Source organism: Pseudorasbora parva, chromosome 13 (assembly GCF_024679245.1).
Source record: "Pseudorasbora parva isolate DD20220531a chromosome 13, ASM2467924v1, whole genome shotgun sequence".
Lineage (NCBI taxonomy): Eukaryota > Metazoa > Chordata > Actinopteri > Cypriniformes > Gobionidae > Pseudorasbora > Pseudorasbora parva.
The window spans coordinates 43,292,497-43,307,609 of record NC_090184.1 but is presented as its reverse complement, the minus strand read 5'-3'; the positions used below and the strand labels follow the sequence as shown (position 1 = coordinate 43,307,609).

Genomic DNA, 15,113 nt, shown 5'->3' with positions numbered 1-15,113 from the left:
TCCTCCTAAAATATGACATGCTCTGATACAGTTAAGTCAGATCTCACACAACAGGCACATCTTTCCTTTACAGGCTTTGTGCTGTTAATAGGAGAATGAGTGAGTTTTAATGATTTGATTATTATTACTATTAACTCTCCATATTTGTGACCCTGGAGCACAAAACCAGTCATAAGCCTCACAGGTATATTTGTGCCAATAGTAATACATTGTATGGGTGAAAATTATAGATTTTTCTTTTATGCCAAAAGTCATTAGGATATTAAGTAAAGATCATGTTCCATGAAGATATATTGCAAATCTCCTACTGTAAATATATATATAAAAATGCATTATTAGTAGTAATATGCATTGCTAAGGACTTCATTTGGACAACTTTGAAGGAGATTTTCTCAATATTTAGATTTTTTTGCACACTCAGATTTTAGATTTTCAAATAGTTATATCTTATAGTTGCCAAATATAACAAACCATACATCAATGGAAAGCGTATTTATTCAGTGCTGAGGTGAAATTAATATAAATTTCAAAAACACTGACTCTTACGACTGGCTATTTCTAGCCGTTCGGACACCCTAGACGAAATCCTTATTGGTGCCCTTAATTACTGGGATTATTTAACAAATGCACACATACATTAATACCAGTAAAAACCATTGTGTAGCCGGATGCCTGTATAGCCTATATAACACATTATCTAAGTGATAGACAGTTAGCATAAAGTTTAGATTGGCGGTGTGGTTATGTTCTGGGCAAGACCTCCATGCACATCCTAGCATTGATAAGAGCAGGGAGAGCAGTGATAAAGCCCCGAGGGTAAACAGAACAGAAGCAACAAGATGTATTGCACATAGGGTTAATGCCAATATTAATATGTACAACCTAATTTTGGGAATTTAGACTGTTTTAAGGAGAATCAGATGCCAAATCCTGACTGACGAGTGGAGGAGCTGTGAATGGAGGAGGGTAATTAGCTCCAGAAAAACATGATGGCAGCTGATAATACTGAAGGACCTGTATGCTGTGATAGACATCTTATTCCTATAGGTAGACCCGATAAGCTCACAGTCAGTTGATGCAATCTTGACTAGCGTGCCCTGCCAGAACTAAGGCTATAAGATGGATATTTGTGCAATCCCTAGCTGCTAAGAAATTGTTCTCAGACATAACTACATCATTATAACATGTTATTAATACATTTCACATGAAAATAATAAGAATAAATACTGATTAAGTGCGGTTTTGTTGCTCATTGATGCTTGAACTTCCCCTTTAAATAATGCAATTTTTATATTGACCGTTAGAAAGTTTTATATGGAACAATAACAAAACAAACTGATCCTTTAACAATGCATTGTTGCAAAAACCTTTCTGGAGGTATAGAAGAAAGCTTGTAGACTCAAAATATAACCGCACACTTACTGAAGTGAGTGCGGCATTATATTTAAAGCTACTCTGTGTAACTTTTTTTTAGCTTATTTTTAGCTAAAAACACTTAGCTCTTTCAAAAATATATGTGCTCATTAATGTATATTTACTTTTTTCAAGTAATAAAGTATTCTCGTAAGTTTATAATATATATGCCATTGAAAATACATACGGGTGAGGGGTTCCATTTTGCCCCTCCATTTTGAAAGTACAGTAGCCAAAGAGGGACATACCCTTAAATTCAAGCTTCGCCTTCTGCGTTTTTAACACTCAATGGCACCGTGTCGAATGTGAAGAGGGGGATTGCCATGTTAATCTTGGACTAAATCGGCCACCGTAGGAGTTAAAACGAAATCAGAATTAAGAGGAACAGAAACAATTATTCACTGGATGGTCATATAACCTTTTTACCGCTAGATGAGGGAAAATATCACACAGTGGAGCTTTAAACTCTAACATACACGCAGAGCAATGCGATCTGCCCATTTGACAGTGTGAAATACTGCCCTAACAAAATACAGATTTGTGCACTTTTTACTGTACCTGTTTTTTTTCACTCGTTCCCCCACACAGTTCTCTGATCCAGTGTGGGGGAACTAGTGGGGGCTGTAATAAAATTTTTGGGTGGCCGTGACACCCTTTACACACACTAATCTAGGGCCAGATATGCGTTTATTTGCGGCCCCCATTGATGGCGACCACCAAGTTTGCCTATGCCTAAAAATGGCCCTGATGACTGGTTTTGAGATCCAGGGTCACATTTTAGAATAATAGTAAAGAATGAGAAGTACCACCTTTAAACGTCTTCTCCATGCTGTAAAACTAGTGTCTTCTCAGCAGTTACACTACCGTTTAAAAGCTTGGGTGCAGTATGGTTATAAAAAAAAATCATACTTTATTCAGAAAAAAGTGACGTTTATAATGTAACAAGCATTTATATTTCAAAGAAATTCTGTTCTTTTGAACTTGAAGAGAATCCTGAAAAATAAAATGCAACATGTTTTCAACAAAAATATGAAGCAAACCCTTTTCTTGAGCTAATCCTATTATAATGATTAGTGAAGGATCATGTAACACTGAAGACTGGAGTAATGATGATAAATTTAGCTTTGATCACTGAATATAATTTACATTTTACAATATATTCACTTAGAAAAACTGTTCTTTTAAATTGTAATATTTCAGTTTTTACTGTATTTTTGATCACATAATTCTTACCAACTCCAAACTTTTGAACGGTAGTGTACGTAATACCAGTTTTATCTCTCAGTGGTTTCTATACACAGAACAATATCACTATATAAATAATCCAGGCCACAAAAACAAATATGCCGAACATCAAACTGAACATGACAAGCAGACGGGCCTTCTGGGACGTTTTCTCTGCTTCACGGATATCACCCCTGGTCAGTGCTGCACGCGTCTGCAGAGAGGTCAGAGGTCAGGATTAATGACTTTATTCATTATTTAATACCTAAAATTTGTGTTTGTGTCTGTACTCATGCATTGTCTTTCAGGCGCTCACCTCATACGAGTACATGACTGCGATGAGGCCGCTCATGAGACAGCAGAAGATGGTCACCAGCAGGGATTCAACCAGGTAGTCTTTGGGCAGGGGTGGCTGGTCCTCTACCATCGGCCCGTTCATGTACTGGAATGAATGAATGAATGAATGAATGGGGCATTTATATAGCGCTTTCATATGAAGTATTGTACACCCATAGGCGTCGCTAGGCCCTTTTTAGGGGGGCTTCAGCCCCCCTAAACTTATGCCTCAGCCCCCCTAAAAAATATGTGATTAACCTTTAAAACATATGAAACTGGGCTTCGGCTTCGTCCCGTTTTTTAGTCTGTCTCTCTAATCCGCAGCGGCTCTGAGCAGAGCGCAGCGCACGTCAGAAGCAGAGGTGTGTGTGTGTGTGTGTGTGTGTGTGTGTGTGTGTGTGTGTGTAAATCTGAGCGTCATTGGTCTGTCACCGCTCGTCAATGTCAAAATATTTGTTAAAACCAATCAAATCAGAGTAGGCGGGCTTTATGGTCACACCGAAACTGCTGAGGCTGAGCACAAATTTTAGCAGCGTAACTCGACGTCAAGTAAGATAAATGCAGCTAAATTAAACATTTGACAGCTTCTGCTTTAAGTCAGAAATGTTAATCAAAAGAAAAAAATATTTAGGCAAATGAATAAACTTGTTGTGTCTAATTTTCAGACATTTTTAACTGGAAATATGCCAATGTGATTCATAATGTAGGCCTTAACGAACAGAAAATATTAACAAAGCCATTTTCATCAGATTAGGCGTAAGTTTAAAAATGAATGTGTATATATTGTAAATTAATATAATTCTATTTGTAACATTCAGTCAATTAATAAAACATCAGCTTTTTCAGCCTGTATTGGGCATAAGATTAGTAGCCTAATGAATGTTCATACTGTGATTTTAATAAACTTAAAACTTTGATAAACAGTAAATTAACGTGTCTAAGAAAATTATTCATGAAACATAAATATCAGTATGTTAATATGTAAACCATATGTTCACTTTATTCACTGACGAAAACGGAAAAAAACAGTCAAAGCTCAGCGTTATGAAGAGACAGGTTAAGATAAAAACAGAGAAAACGAGAGATGTGGAGATAAGACAAATAATTTACTGCCCAGTGACATGGTTTTCAAGCTATTGTTATCAAATTTTTTGGCCTTCAGAACATCTTAAAATGCTCATATGTAGATCATAGAAATCAAAATTTTCTCAGGGGACCATGTTAGAACCCCCTAACATTTGGGGTCTTGGTTATTATAAACCTGCCTACATTATTGGGTATGATAATTGCATGTACAGTATGGCCATGCAGTAAGGTATTAATATTTGCTTTATAAGTAATGATAAACAGCCAATATCTTCTGGGTATGCATGTTTGTAAGCTATTAGTTAATAGTGCAATTTGGACCCTAAACTAAATAGTGTTACCATTTTTTCTACAGACCTACCCTCACTGGGTGCTGAGCCCCCCTAAAATAAAAATCCTAGAAACGCCCCTGTGTACACCCAAAGTTCTTTACACATTATGACAGTGGAAATCAAGTGTTAGATGTTTAGATCCAAACAGCAATACCGGAAGCTCCAGTCCTACAATGCAATCTTTAGTTATTTGGGTTATATTTTTTATGGTTTACTCATAACCAAGAATAACCTGAATTTAAAGATTTTGTTTAACCTCCTAAGCTCTGGGACCTTTTTTGGAGATTTCGGCCTGGATTTGGTCTTCCCAAATTGAAAAGTACATACAGTTGTCTCTAAATGCGCAAATTTGTCGCATAAAACACTGCTAAAAGTGATAAACATTTACGTATATGTTGTCTGAGCTGTAATAAACCAGTGTTCATTTTGTTGACGAATAATTTGTCATAATTTTTGATAACCTTTTTTCACTGACGAAAACGAAACGATAACAAAATAAACAGTTTTGGATGACGAAAATCAGCGAGACAAATGTTAGCTGGCCGTTGCCATCTTGTCAGCGGGCCACCCCTGGAAAACTTACAATGGGCAAAGTGGTGGGATGTGGGCGGAGCTGAGGTGACGTGATGACCAACAGACAGCGGATAACTGGCTATCCACCTGTCACTCAAAGTGGCCACGCCCTTAATTATGCAGAACTTTAAGGCTTTATATAATGTAAACAAATGAGTTATAAAAATTCACCCCCCTCACAGTTGTCATGAAGGTCAAAATTAGCCGTATAGACCAAAACCACAATTTGTACCAGGCTGTAAACATGTTTTTTTCTGCTGTAAAGTTGGGCATTTTAACATGAACTCAATGAGAGTCTGCTCCTTTCTGGAGCCGCTCTAGTGGCCAGTCGATGAATTGCAGTTTAAGTCACTTCCTTATTGGCTTCAAGAGAAACTGGGGTAGGTTGCCATGTGGAAGAGATCCAGTCAGAACTGATGTCACATATGCTGGAAACAGAAACAGCCAAAACTGTCTGCTGGATACTTAAGAGTTACACACTTTCAAAAATACATTTCTTACCAAAAAATCAAAAAGCACCTCTTTTTTGGGGGTTTATTACAGCTCAGACAACTTAAATGTTTATCACTTTTAGCAGTGTTTTATGTAACATTAAAGGATTTCCTGTAAAATGACACCAAATTAGACCACTGTATCTGGTCCACTTTATTTATACTGTGTTTTTAGACCACTGTATGTGGGTATGAGAAGCTTTTCAGTTTGGGTAGGCCAAATCCAGGCGGAAAGGGTGCCAGAACGATTTAGTGTTTAAGGGTGCGTTCACACTTGTAGTTCGGTTCGTTTGGTTAGTTTGGTCCGGACCAAAAAACAAAAACAAACATAATAGTCCTGGTCCGCTTAGCGTTCACACTGGCATTTTTAACAGCGAACCTAAAGTTACCGAACCAAAGGCACAGGGAGACGCTCACAACCTGATTGGTCGGTTTATATGACGTAGGAGCTCGTTTACCGAACATGCAAAACAATGCTGTGTGTGGATTACACGCGCGGGCATTTTATGCGTGTACATATGGCATTATTTTTTACCAGAGAAGTCATGAAGAGCTCATGAAATGTTCACAACATTCAAAACAACGCTGTGTGCTGGATTGAACGCGATCATTTTATGCGTGTACATGTGGCATTATTTTTACCCGCTGAGAACTCATGAAGAGCTCATAAAATGTTCAAAACATTCAAAACAGCAGCAGGATTTCCTCCGTTGTGCAAAAGAGACGGCCGTTCTGTCGTCTGTACCTGCTAATAATGGGCAACACAGGAACTTTGATGAGAAGAGCCAGGTTTGCTTTTTGTGTGTTTTTTCTAGCATTTTCGAAACATGCTCGTCAGACCAAATATTGATGAGGCTCTTCCTCGTTGCTCTACGTTTGCCCTCTAACGTTAAAGTTACTCATTTTGGATAACGTACACCGATCTTTCCGCGTCGTCAAATCAGCTGCATTATGCGTGGCATCTTGTGACATTACGTCCGGTTTTTGGTCCGTTTACATGTCTTTGGTCCGTGTTGCGTTCATATATCAATCGAACCGCACCAGAGTTCGTTTGGAAGCGGACCGAGACCCATCTTTTTAGCGGTCTCGGTCCGCTTGTTTGGTGCGCACCAGAGTTCGGGTGGCAGCGTTCACATATGTTCAAATGAACCGCACTAACCGAGCAACCGCACCAGGGTTCGTTTTTATCGAACCAAACATGACAAGTGTGAACGCACCCTAAGAGGTTAAAGAGAAAATGGTAGCAATTGAAAAAATAAGTTCATTAGTTAATGCATTAACTAACAAAACATTTATTACAGTAATGTCCGAGTGCCCTATTTACCTAATGGTTGGGTTTGTCCATATTTGACCCAAATTTGGGTCACGAAAACAGCTTTTTTGTTTTATGTAGGGCCCAATTTTAATGAACTGAACGCATGGTCCAAAGCGCATGTGCACTTGTCCAAGGCATGTCTGAATCCACTTTTGCTCTTAATAAGTGTTTTGGGTGTAACGTGCAATAAACCAATCTTTATGTGCACTAATCTTTTACATTGCAATCCTTTTATTTTTTATATTTAAAAATGTGTGTGTGGAATAATACTATTGACTTTAGAGCCCCACTTTATATTAGGGGTCCTTAAGTAAAATGTACAAGTACAATGTACTTACTGTGTTCAAATTGTATTGCAAAACACCTTTGCTGATATGAGGATGAATACGGGTAGAGTTAGGGTCAGGTGTGGTGGTGTGGGTCAGTTTAAGGGTAGAGTTAGGGTCAGGTGTGGTGGTGTGGGTCAGTTTAAGGGTAAAGTTAGGGACAGGTGTGGTGGTGTGGGTCAGTTTAAGGGTAGAGTTGGGTGTAAGCGAAGTGCCAACTGTTTAATTACAAATGTAACTACAGAAATTAATTACAGACATAATTACATGCAGGTATTTTTCAAAATGTAAGTACAATGTAAAACATGTATGCACACAATAAGTGCATTGTATCAAATGATTAATTAAAGTTTTATTACATAGCAGTTAAGGCCACCTAATATAAAGTGGGTCCACGTGTATTAGAAAAATGCATTACTGCCGTTCATTTTGAGACAATGGCATATTTTAAGATATCTCAGTGCAAGTTGCTTTCAGTTGCTAAAATGTGCATTTTATTCTGGGACTAGCTAAAGCCTTGTCTGTGAGACCAGGGGTTTGAGTTTAGAGATGAAACCATGATCTTACTATAGTGTAGGACGGGTAGGTGGACGGCGGGAGGAAGGAGGGCTGGTAGAAAGCCGGCGGATTGACTCCCGGTTGACAGGCGATGACGGGCTGGTTGGGGTAATTCATCAGCGGTGAGGGGGACTTGAAGTAGGCTGTTTTAGGATCCGATAGGCTGTATGGAGGTGGATTCATTGAGATGCTGGAGATTGGACCGTCACCTCCAGGAGGCCCTGGGAGTCCCTCCATGGTCCCCCTCTCCAGTGTGTACATGGGGTGGAGTGTGTGTGTGCTGTCAGTGTCAAACGCTGGGTTTAAGGTTCGGTTGCTGTCGGTCTCGTATGCCAAATGGGCCGTTTGGTTGCTGTCGGTGTCGTACGCGGGATGGGCCGTTTGGATGCTGTCGCCGTCGGTCAATCTATAGCCCGTCTGGATGCTGTCGCCGTCAGTCAATCTATGGCCCGTCTGGATGCTGTCGCCGTCGGTCAATCTATGGCCCGTCTGGATGCTGTCGCCGTCGGTCAATCTATGGCCCGTCTGGATGCTGTCGGTGTCGGTCAATCTATGGCCCGTCTGGATGCTGTCGGTGTCGGTCAATCTATGGCCCGTTTGGATGCTGTCGGTCAATCTATGGCCCGTCTGGATGCTGTCGCCGTCGGTCAATCTATGGCCCGTCTGGATGCTGTCGCCGTCGGTCAATCTATGGCCCGTCTGGATGCTGTCGCCGTCGGTCAATCTATGGCCCGTCTGGATGCTGTCGCCGTCGGTCAATCTATGGCCCATCTGGATGCTGTCGGTGTCGTTTGTTGGGCCGATGGTGAGGATGCTGACCGAGTCGTATGCTGGAACGCTGGGTAAGACCGTGGGCTCTCTCTGTACAGATGGATCGGGAGTTTCTTGGAGGTTAGGAGGCCTTGGATGAACCTGCTGTGGATCTTCGGGGAAGTTCGGAGGAATGGCTGGTGGACGGAAGAGACAGATGGAAGGTTAAAGGGACTGTATGTAAGAACGTTATTTCAATGAATCATAAAATGGTCCTGACATGTCACAAGACATTAAGAAATCATGTTAATTTCACTGACAACAGTAGTCCGACCAGGATATTGTCATTTAAAAGTTGTTGTTGCAGCCCTCAACTGATGTTGATGTTGATATGTTGTGTTTTGGCCTGAAACTCCACCCTCCACCTATCGACCAATCACGAAGTCAGTAGTGTTTGGGCATCCGGGTTGTCAGATCTGATCTAATAACCACAGCTGCAGATACAAACGTTCTTGCCAATCCTGCAGCCAATCTGGCAACCTCGAGTCAGAGGGAGGGGCATACACCGATCTACAGTCATTTGAAAGTGATTGCAGGACCAGTTTTGGCCACAATCTTACATACACTTTCTTTCTAAATCAGAAATAAAAATCTGATTTATTTTAAAATACACTAATGTTCAAAAGTTTGGGGTCAGTTTAGGAATATGACGGTGAGGACATTTTTCCACCGGTTAATCGACGTGTGACAACACTGGTAATACTGGTATCACCGACTGGGCTTTTAAATCACTAATTCTATCTAACCGAAAGTAACATGCACACACACGCTCTGCAAAAATAACAGAGAGGAGCAAAGTGAGTGTTTTCAATGAATTCCTATGAAAGTTAAGCTTCCGTATGCATGAAAACGCGCCAGTGCGCACACCGTGAATGACAGTGCATCCGTAAATGTGCGCTCTGTGAGGCTGTGGACATTTTGGTTTTGGTTTTGAATTAGCACCAATGACAGACCCCCTTAAACAGGCGCTTTTACATATCCCGATCTTCCGCGATCATCTTGTCTGTCAGCTCTTCGCTGAGTCCTGCTGCGTTTGTGCTGCGACTCTCGTTCAGATGATGCTTTATTAAGCAGACACTTTCAGTTTTTAAATGTACTGTCTGTTCTCTAACTGAATTTTATTTCTATAAAAAAAAAAAACGACGGTGGGGCTTAGTAGTACCAACTTCACTGTAAAACATATGCGTTTGGACTGCCAAATTGTTTGTGTTATGAGAGAGCGTTTTTTTATCAGGACAAACTTTTAAAGATTTATGTATCCTATGAATACTTAAAGTACATTTAAAGAATCTTTTATAAAAAATGTACTCTTTCTGTGCATGTACTTTTTTTCAATGCTTGTTTTTATTATATTGTAATTATGAAAGTATGTTGTTAAATGTTTAATCTGTACCTGCCATTAAATAGCCAGTGATGCTGATATGGCAATAAACTTAAATACTACTACTCCAAGCTGCATTTATTTGATTAAAAATATGGAAATATTACTACAATTTAAAAGAACTACAGTGCCTTGTGAAAGTATCCTGCCCCCTTGAACTTTGCGACCTTTTGCCACATTTCAGGCTTCAAACATAATGATGTGAAACTGTAGTTTTTGGGGAAGAATCAACAACAAGTGGGACACAATCAGGAAGTGGAATGAAATTTGTTGGATATTTCAAACTTTTTTAACAAATCAAAAACTGAAAAATTGGGCGTGCAAAAATATTCGGCCCCCTTAAGTTAATATTTTGTAGCGCCACCTTTTGCTGCGATTACAGCTGTAAGTCGCTTGGGGTTTGTCTCTATCAGTATTGCACATCGAGAGACTGACACTATTGCCCATTCCTCCTGCAGAACAGCTGGAGCTCAGTGAGGTTGGATGGAGAGCGTTTGTGAACAGCAGTTTTCAGTTCTTTCCACAGATTCTCGGTTGGATTCAGGTCTGGACTTTGCCTTGGCCATTCTAACACCTGGATATGTTTATTTCTGAACCATCCCATTGTAGATTTTGCTTTATGTTTTGGATCATTGTCTTGTTGGAAGACAAATCTCCGTCCCAGTCTCAGGTCTTTTGCAGACTCCATCAGGTTTTCTTCCAGAATTTACATTTACATTTAATCATTTAGCAGACGCTTTTATCCAAAGCGACTTACAAAAAAGGGGAGAGTAATAGAAGCAACGGAACAGACAAGGCCAAAAACCTGTAAGAGCTGTAAGAAATCTCAATTAATTAGGACAATACACAACAATTTTTTTTTTTTTTTTTTTTTTTTTTTAAAGACAGACATCTACAACAAAAACTCACGTACGCAAAGTGCCGAACACTGGATTTTGATAGCTATGATAACAACCCATTAGGACTAAGGCTGTTGCCCCAGCTGTTGTCGTTAATGCAGATTCAGTGGCCCAATGGGTTGGTTTTGTATTCTAGCTAAACGCGCAGCAATAGCCATCTACAACAAAAACTCACGTACGCAATATACAGAACACTGGATTCTGATAGTTATGATAACTATGTAACATACCCGCCTGAAGGCACAAATCCGGATGAGAGACGTAGATATGATCCAGGAGTGTGCGCTTTTGGTCGTTGCTGTGGTGATCAGTAAGTGCTATTCTGTATTGGTCAAGTGCAAATGGACAATGGAGAATGGTCCTGTATTTGGGTCCATCCATCTTTCCATCAATTTTAACCATCTTCCCCGTCCCTGCTGAAGAAAAGCAGGCCCACACCATAATGCTGCCGCCACCATGTTTGACAGTGGGGATGGTGTGTTTAGGGTGATGAGCTGTGTTGCTTTTACGCCAAACATAACGTTTTGCATTGTTGCCAAAAAGTTCAATTTTGGTTTCATCTGACCAGAGCACCTTCTTCCACATGTTTGGTGTGTCTCCCAGGTGGCTTGTGGCAAACTTTAAACAACACTATTTATGGATATCTTTAAGAAATGGCTTTCTTCTTGCCACTCTTTCATAAAGGCCAGATTTGTGCAGTATCCGACTGATTGTTGTCCTTTGGACAGAGTTTCCCACCTCAGCTGTAGATCTCTTCAGGTCCTCCAGAGGGATCATGGGCCTCTTGGCTGCATCTCTGATCAGTCATCTCCTTGTATGAACTGAAAGTTTAGAGGGACGGCCAGGTCTTGGTAGATTTGCAGTGGTCTGATACTCCTTCTATTTCAATATTATCGCTTGCACAGTGCTCCTTGGGATGTTTAAAGCTTGGGAAACCTTTTGTATCCAAATCCGGCTTTAAACTTCTCCACAACAGTATCTCGGACCTGCCTGGTGTGTTCCTTGTTCTTCATGATGCTCTCTGCGCTTTAAACGGACCTCTGAGACTATCACAGAGCAGGTGCATTAATAGACTTGATTACACACAGGTGGATTCTATTTATCATCATTAGTCATTTAGGTCAACATTGGATCATTCAGAGATCCTCACTGAACTTCTGGAGAGAGTTTGCTGCACTGAAAGTAAAGGGGACGAATAATTTTGCACGCCCAATTTTTCAGTTTTTGATTTGTTAAAAAAGTTTGAAATATCCAATAAATTTAATTCCACTTCATGATTGTGTCCCACTTGTTGTTGATTCTTCACAAAAAAATAAAGTTTTATATCATTGTTTGAAACCTGAAATGTGGCAAAAGGTCACAAAGTTCAAGGGGGCCGAATACTTTCGCAAGGCACTGTATATTCTATGTGAATATATAGTGAAGTGTAATTTATTCCTGTGATCAAAGCTGAATTTATCATCATTACTCCAGTCTTCAGTGTCACATGATCCTTCACTAATCATTCTGATATTATCAATGTTGGAAACAGTTGTGCTGCTTAAAGGACAACTCCGGCGAATTTTTAAGTTTATCTTGATCGTTATATCTTTGTGAGTACAAAGGCATTCTCTGGGCATTAACTGTAATAACTCCGTTGCAAGCACCAATCCGGTTCGTTTTTTCCCCTATAGACTTTATATAACAGCTATATAATGATCGAGATAAACTTAAATTTCGCCGGAGTTGTCCTTTAATATTTTTTTGGAACCTGAGATACTTTTTTCAGGATTCACTGAGAAAATAATTTATTCAAAATAAACTTTTTTTTGTAATATTTATTCCTTTCAGAAATGTTTTTACTGTCTTATTTGGATCAATTTAATGTTCCTTTGCTAAATATTATTACTATTATTTTTTTTATCTTACCCCAAATTTTTGCATAAAAGAACAAAAAAAAAAAAAACTGTTTTCAACATAAAATAAGAAATTATATCAGAATCGTGACACTGAAAACTGGAGTATGATACATTCAGCTTTGATCACAGGAATAAATTACACTTTACTTTATATTCACATAGAAAAACATTATTTTAAATCGTAATAATATTTCTCAATATTACAATTTTCTTTTTTTTTTTTTTTTATCAAATAAACGCAGGCTTGATTGAGCAGAAGAGACTGATGTTTCCAAACTTTTGACCTGTACTGTATATTCCTCATTGTTAGATAATGTGTGCTAATGCATTGACTAATCTAATAATAATAACAATAACAATAATAATGATACATTAAATTTATAAAGTACTTAACATTTTAAAGAAAATCTCAAAGTGCTAAACATTTCTAAATTGATAATGTTGAAAAACGTTCATGTTATTGTGGAAACCATTATGCATTTTTTTTAAGGATTCTTTTATGAGTAGAATTCCAGAAGAACAGCATTTATTTAAAATAAAATAAAGTGTTACATTATAAATGCCTTTTACTGTGACTTTTAAACATATTTAATGCATCCTTGATGAATCAAAGTATTAACTGCTTTAAAAAATAAATCTTTACAAACATTAATTAAATTTTGACTCAAAAAGTTTAGGTGCTGCTACACATCGTAATATTCCACCTGAGAGAGATTTGCAGCGTCAGTCTCGGCTCGAGGAGAAACCTTCAGCGCATGAATTATTCAGTCCTGAAATACAAGCCTCTGATATAAACCCTCAGAAATGCACATGGTGGACCGTGATCAGGTGAGGCGATCTCTGGTGACCCAGATGAGGAGCTCTTTCATTCAGGCTGTTAGTTGGTGGGATCTGGAGATGCTGGTCAAGCCTCACTGAGGCTCTTGTTTTCGCTCGTTAATTAGTTAATGCACTGTGAACAATCAATGACAACTTTCATAAAGTTAATAAATGCTGGAATAATGCAGTGCTCATTGCTAATGTTAACTAATTATTGTAAAGTATTACCCAACATTTAGATGGTTTGCAATATGCACAGTTATGTTCTTCATAATTGTTTGACCTGCTCAAACAAAAGCAGATCTCTTATCAAAACTATGTGTTTTATAAACAGATGGATTTACGCAACTACCGACGCTCTCGGATGCTTTCCAGCCTTCCCAGAGTTCTGATGTGACGATGAACAGACGTTTCCATGAGTTTAATCTGGACTGAAAGCATAAATGATAAAGGCTGGTGATTTTACCTGTGTCCATCAGCGACGCTCAGAGCTCATCAGGAAGAAAAACTATCCTGTGGGAAATATCCAGCTGGAGTGTGTTGATGTTCAGGTGAGACGTGTGAAATGGCTCTCTCTCTCTCTCTCTCTCTCTCTCTCTCTCTCTCTCTCTCTCTCTCTCTCTCTCTCTCTCTCTCTCTCTCTCTCTCTCTGAACAGTATCGTGTTTGTTTAATAATTGACATCTGGTGCCGTGTCTGGTTGTCCCTCTGAGCATACCTGCACGTGTTGGTCTGTTATTGTAAACGTGTCATATATAAAATAGTGTAATAATTGTAATAATAATATAAATTATGTTTTCAATTTTTATATAGTTCCGGCCAAAAGTTTGGAAACTTTAAGGTTTTTTGAAATTAGTCTCTTTATCTCACCAAGGCTGCATTTATTTGATCAAAAATGCGTAAAAACAGAAATATTGTTTTACATAAAATATCTGTTTCCTATATGAATATACTGTATAGTAAAGTGTAATTTATATCCTGTGATCAAACCTGAATTTATCATCATTACTCCAGTCTTCTGTGTCACATGATCCTTCACTAATCATTCTCAGATGATTTGTGTCTCAAGAAACACTTATGCTTATTCGGCTATCAATGTTTTTGTGGAAACTTTTTTTTTTCAGGAATCTTAGAATATAAAGTCCAAAAGGACAGCATTTATTATAAATAGAACTTCTGTAATATTTATTTATTTCAGAAATGTCTTTTTGGACCAATTTAATGTGCCTTTGCTAAATAATAGTATTAATTTCTTCTTTTTTTGGTGTCTTTTTATAATCGTACCCCCAATTTTTGATTTAAAAAAATAATAATATTGTAAATTGTATTAACATTTTACTGTTTTGACTGTATCCCTGATCAAAGTAATGCAGCCTAGAGACTTTCAAAAACATTAAACCTTAATCTTTTACAATTTTTGACTAGTAGTGTCTATATATACACATGTTGGGAAAGTTCACGTTCTACATGAACTAGTTCAAAGTTCAATTCACAAATTTTAAAATGAACTAGTTCAGTTCATAGTTCAAACTTCAAAATTTTGAACTAAGTTCACTAAGTTCCAAAAATGAACTAGTTCATAGTTCTTTTTTTCCATATGTTGCTGCGAGCTATTATTTTTCACAATTATTGCCACAGCCCATATAGAATCAC

The 15,113-nt window shown here is 38.5% G+C and overlaps 2 protein-coding genes across 3 annotated transcripts in view; one reads left to right on the top strand and one right to left on the bottom strand.

Annotated features, from left to right (window-relative positions):
- Positions 1–477: 477 nt before the first annotated feature.
- Positions 478–14,039, bottom strand: prrt1b (proline rich transmembrane protein 1B). 2 transcript variants are annotated; one of them, XM_067414509.1, is made up of 5 exons: positions 13,928–14,039; positions 8,424–8,601; positions 7,664–8,315; positions 2,954–3,079; positions 478–2,851 (listed from the first exon to the last, which is right to left on the bottom strand). In XM_067414509.1, the coding sequence occupies exons 1-5, from the start codon at positions 13,935–13,937 to the stop codon at positions 2,705–2,707; spliced, it is 1,113 nt and encodes a 370-aa protein (XP_067270610.1). In that variant the 5' UTR covers positions 13,938–14,039; the 3' UTR covers positions 478–2,704. The 2 variants fall into 2 exon arrangements, with proteins under 2 accessions (XP_067270610.1, XP_067270609.1); XM_067414508.1 differs by having other exon boundaries at positions 7,664–8,601.
- The window catches only part of crb2b (crumbs cell polarity complex component 2b), a 57,927-nt gene continuing 56,730 nt past the window's right edge, over positions 13,917–15,113 (top strand). The window contains exon 1 of the mRNA XM_067414507.1: positions 13,917–14,012. The gene's annotated coding sequence lies outside the window, so the exon portion shown is untranslated. The remainder of the gene's footprint in view (positions 14,013–15,113) is intronic.

Bases quoted from the DNA above. Each gene is read 5' to 3' on its own strand.
- prrt1b (XM_067414508.1), bottom strand. The intron at 3,080-7,663 runs GTAAGATCATGG...CATTCATTCCAG, and splicing joins CCTACCCGTCCTACACTATA to TACATGAACGGGCCGATGGT. The intron at 2,852-2,953 runs GTGAGCGCCTGA...ACCTCTCTGCAG, and splicing joins CAGTCATGTACTCGTATGAG to ACGCGTGCAGCACTGACCAG.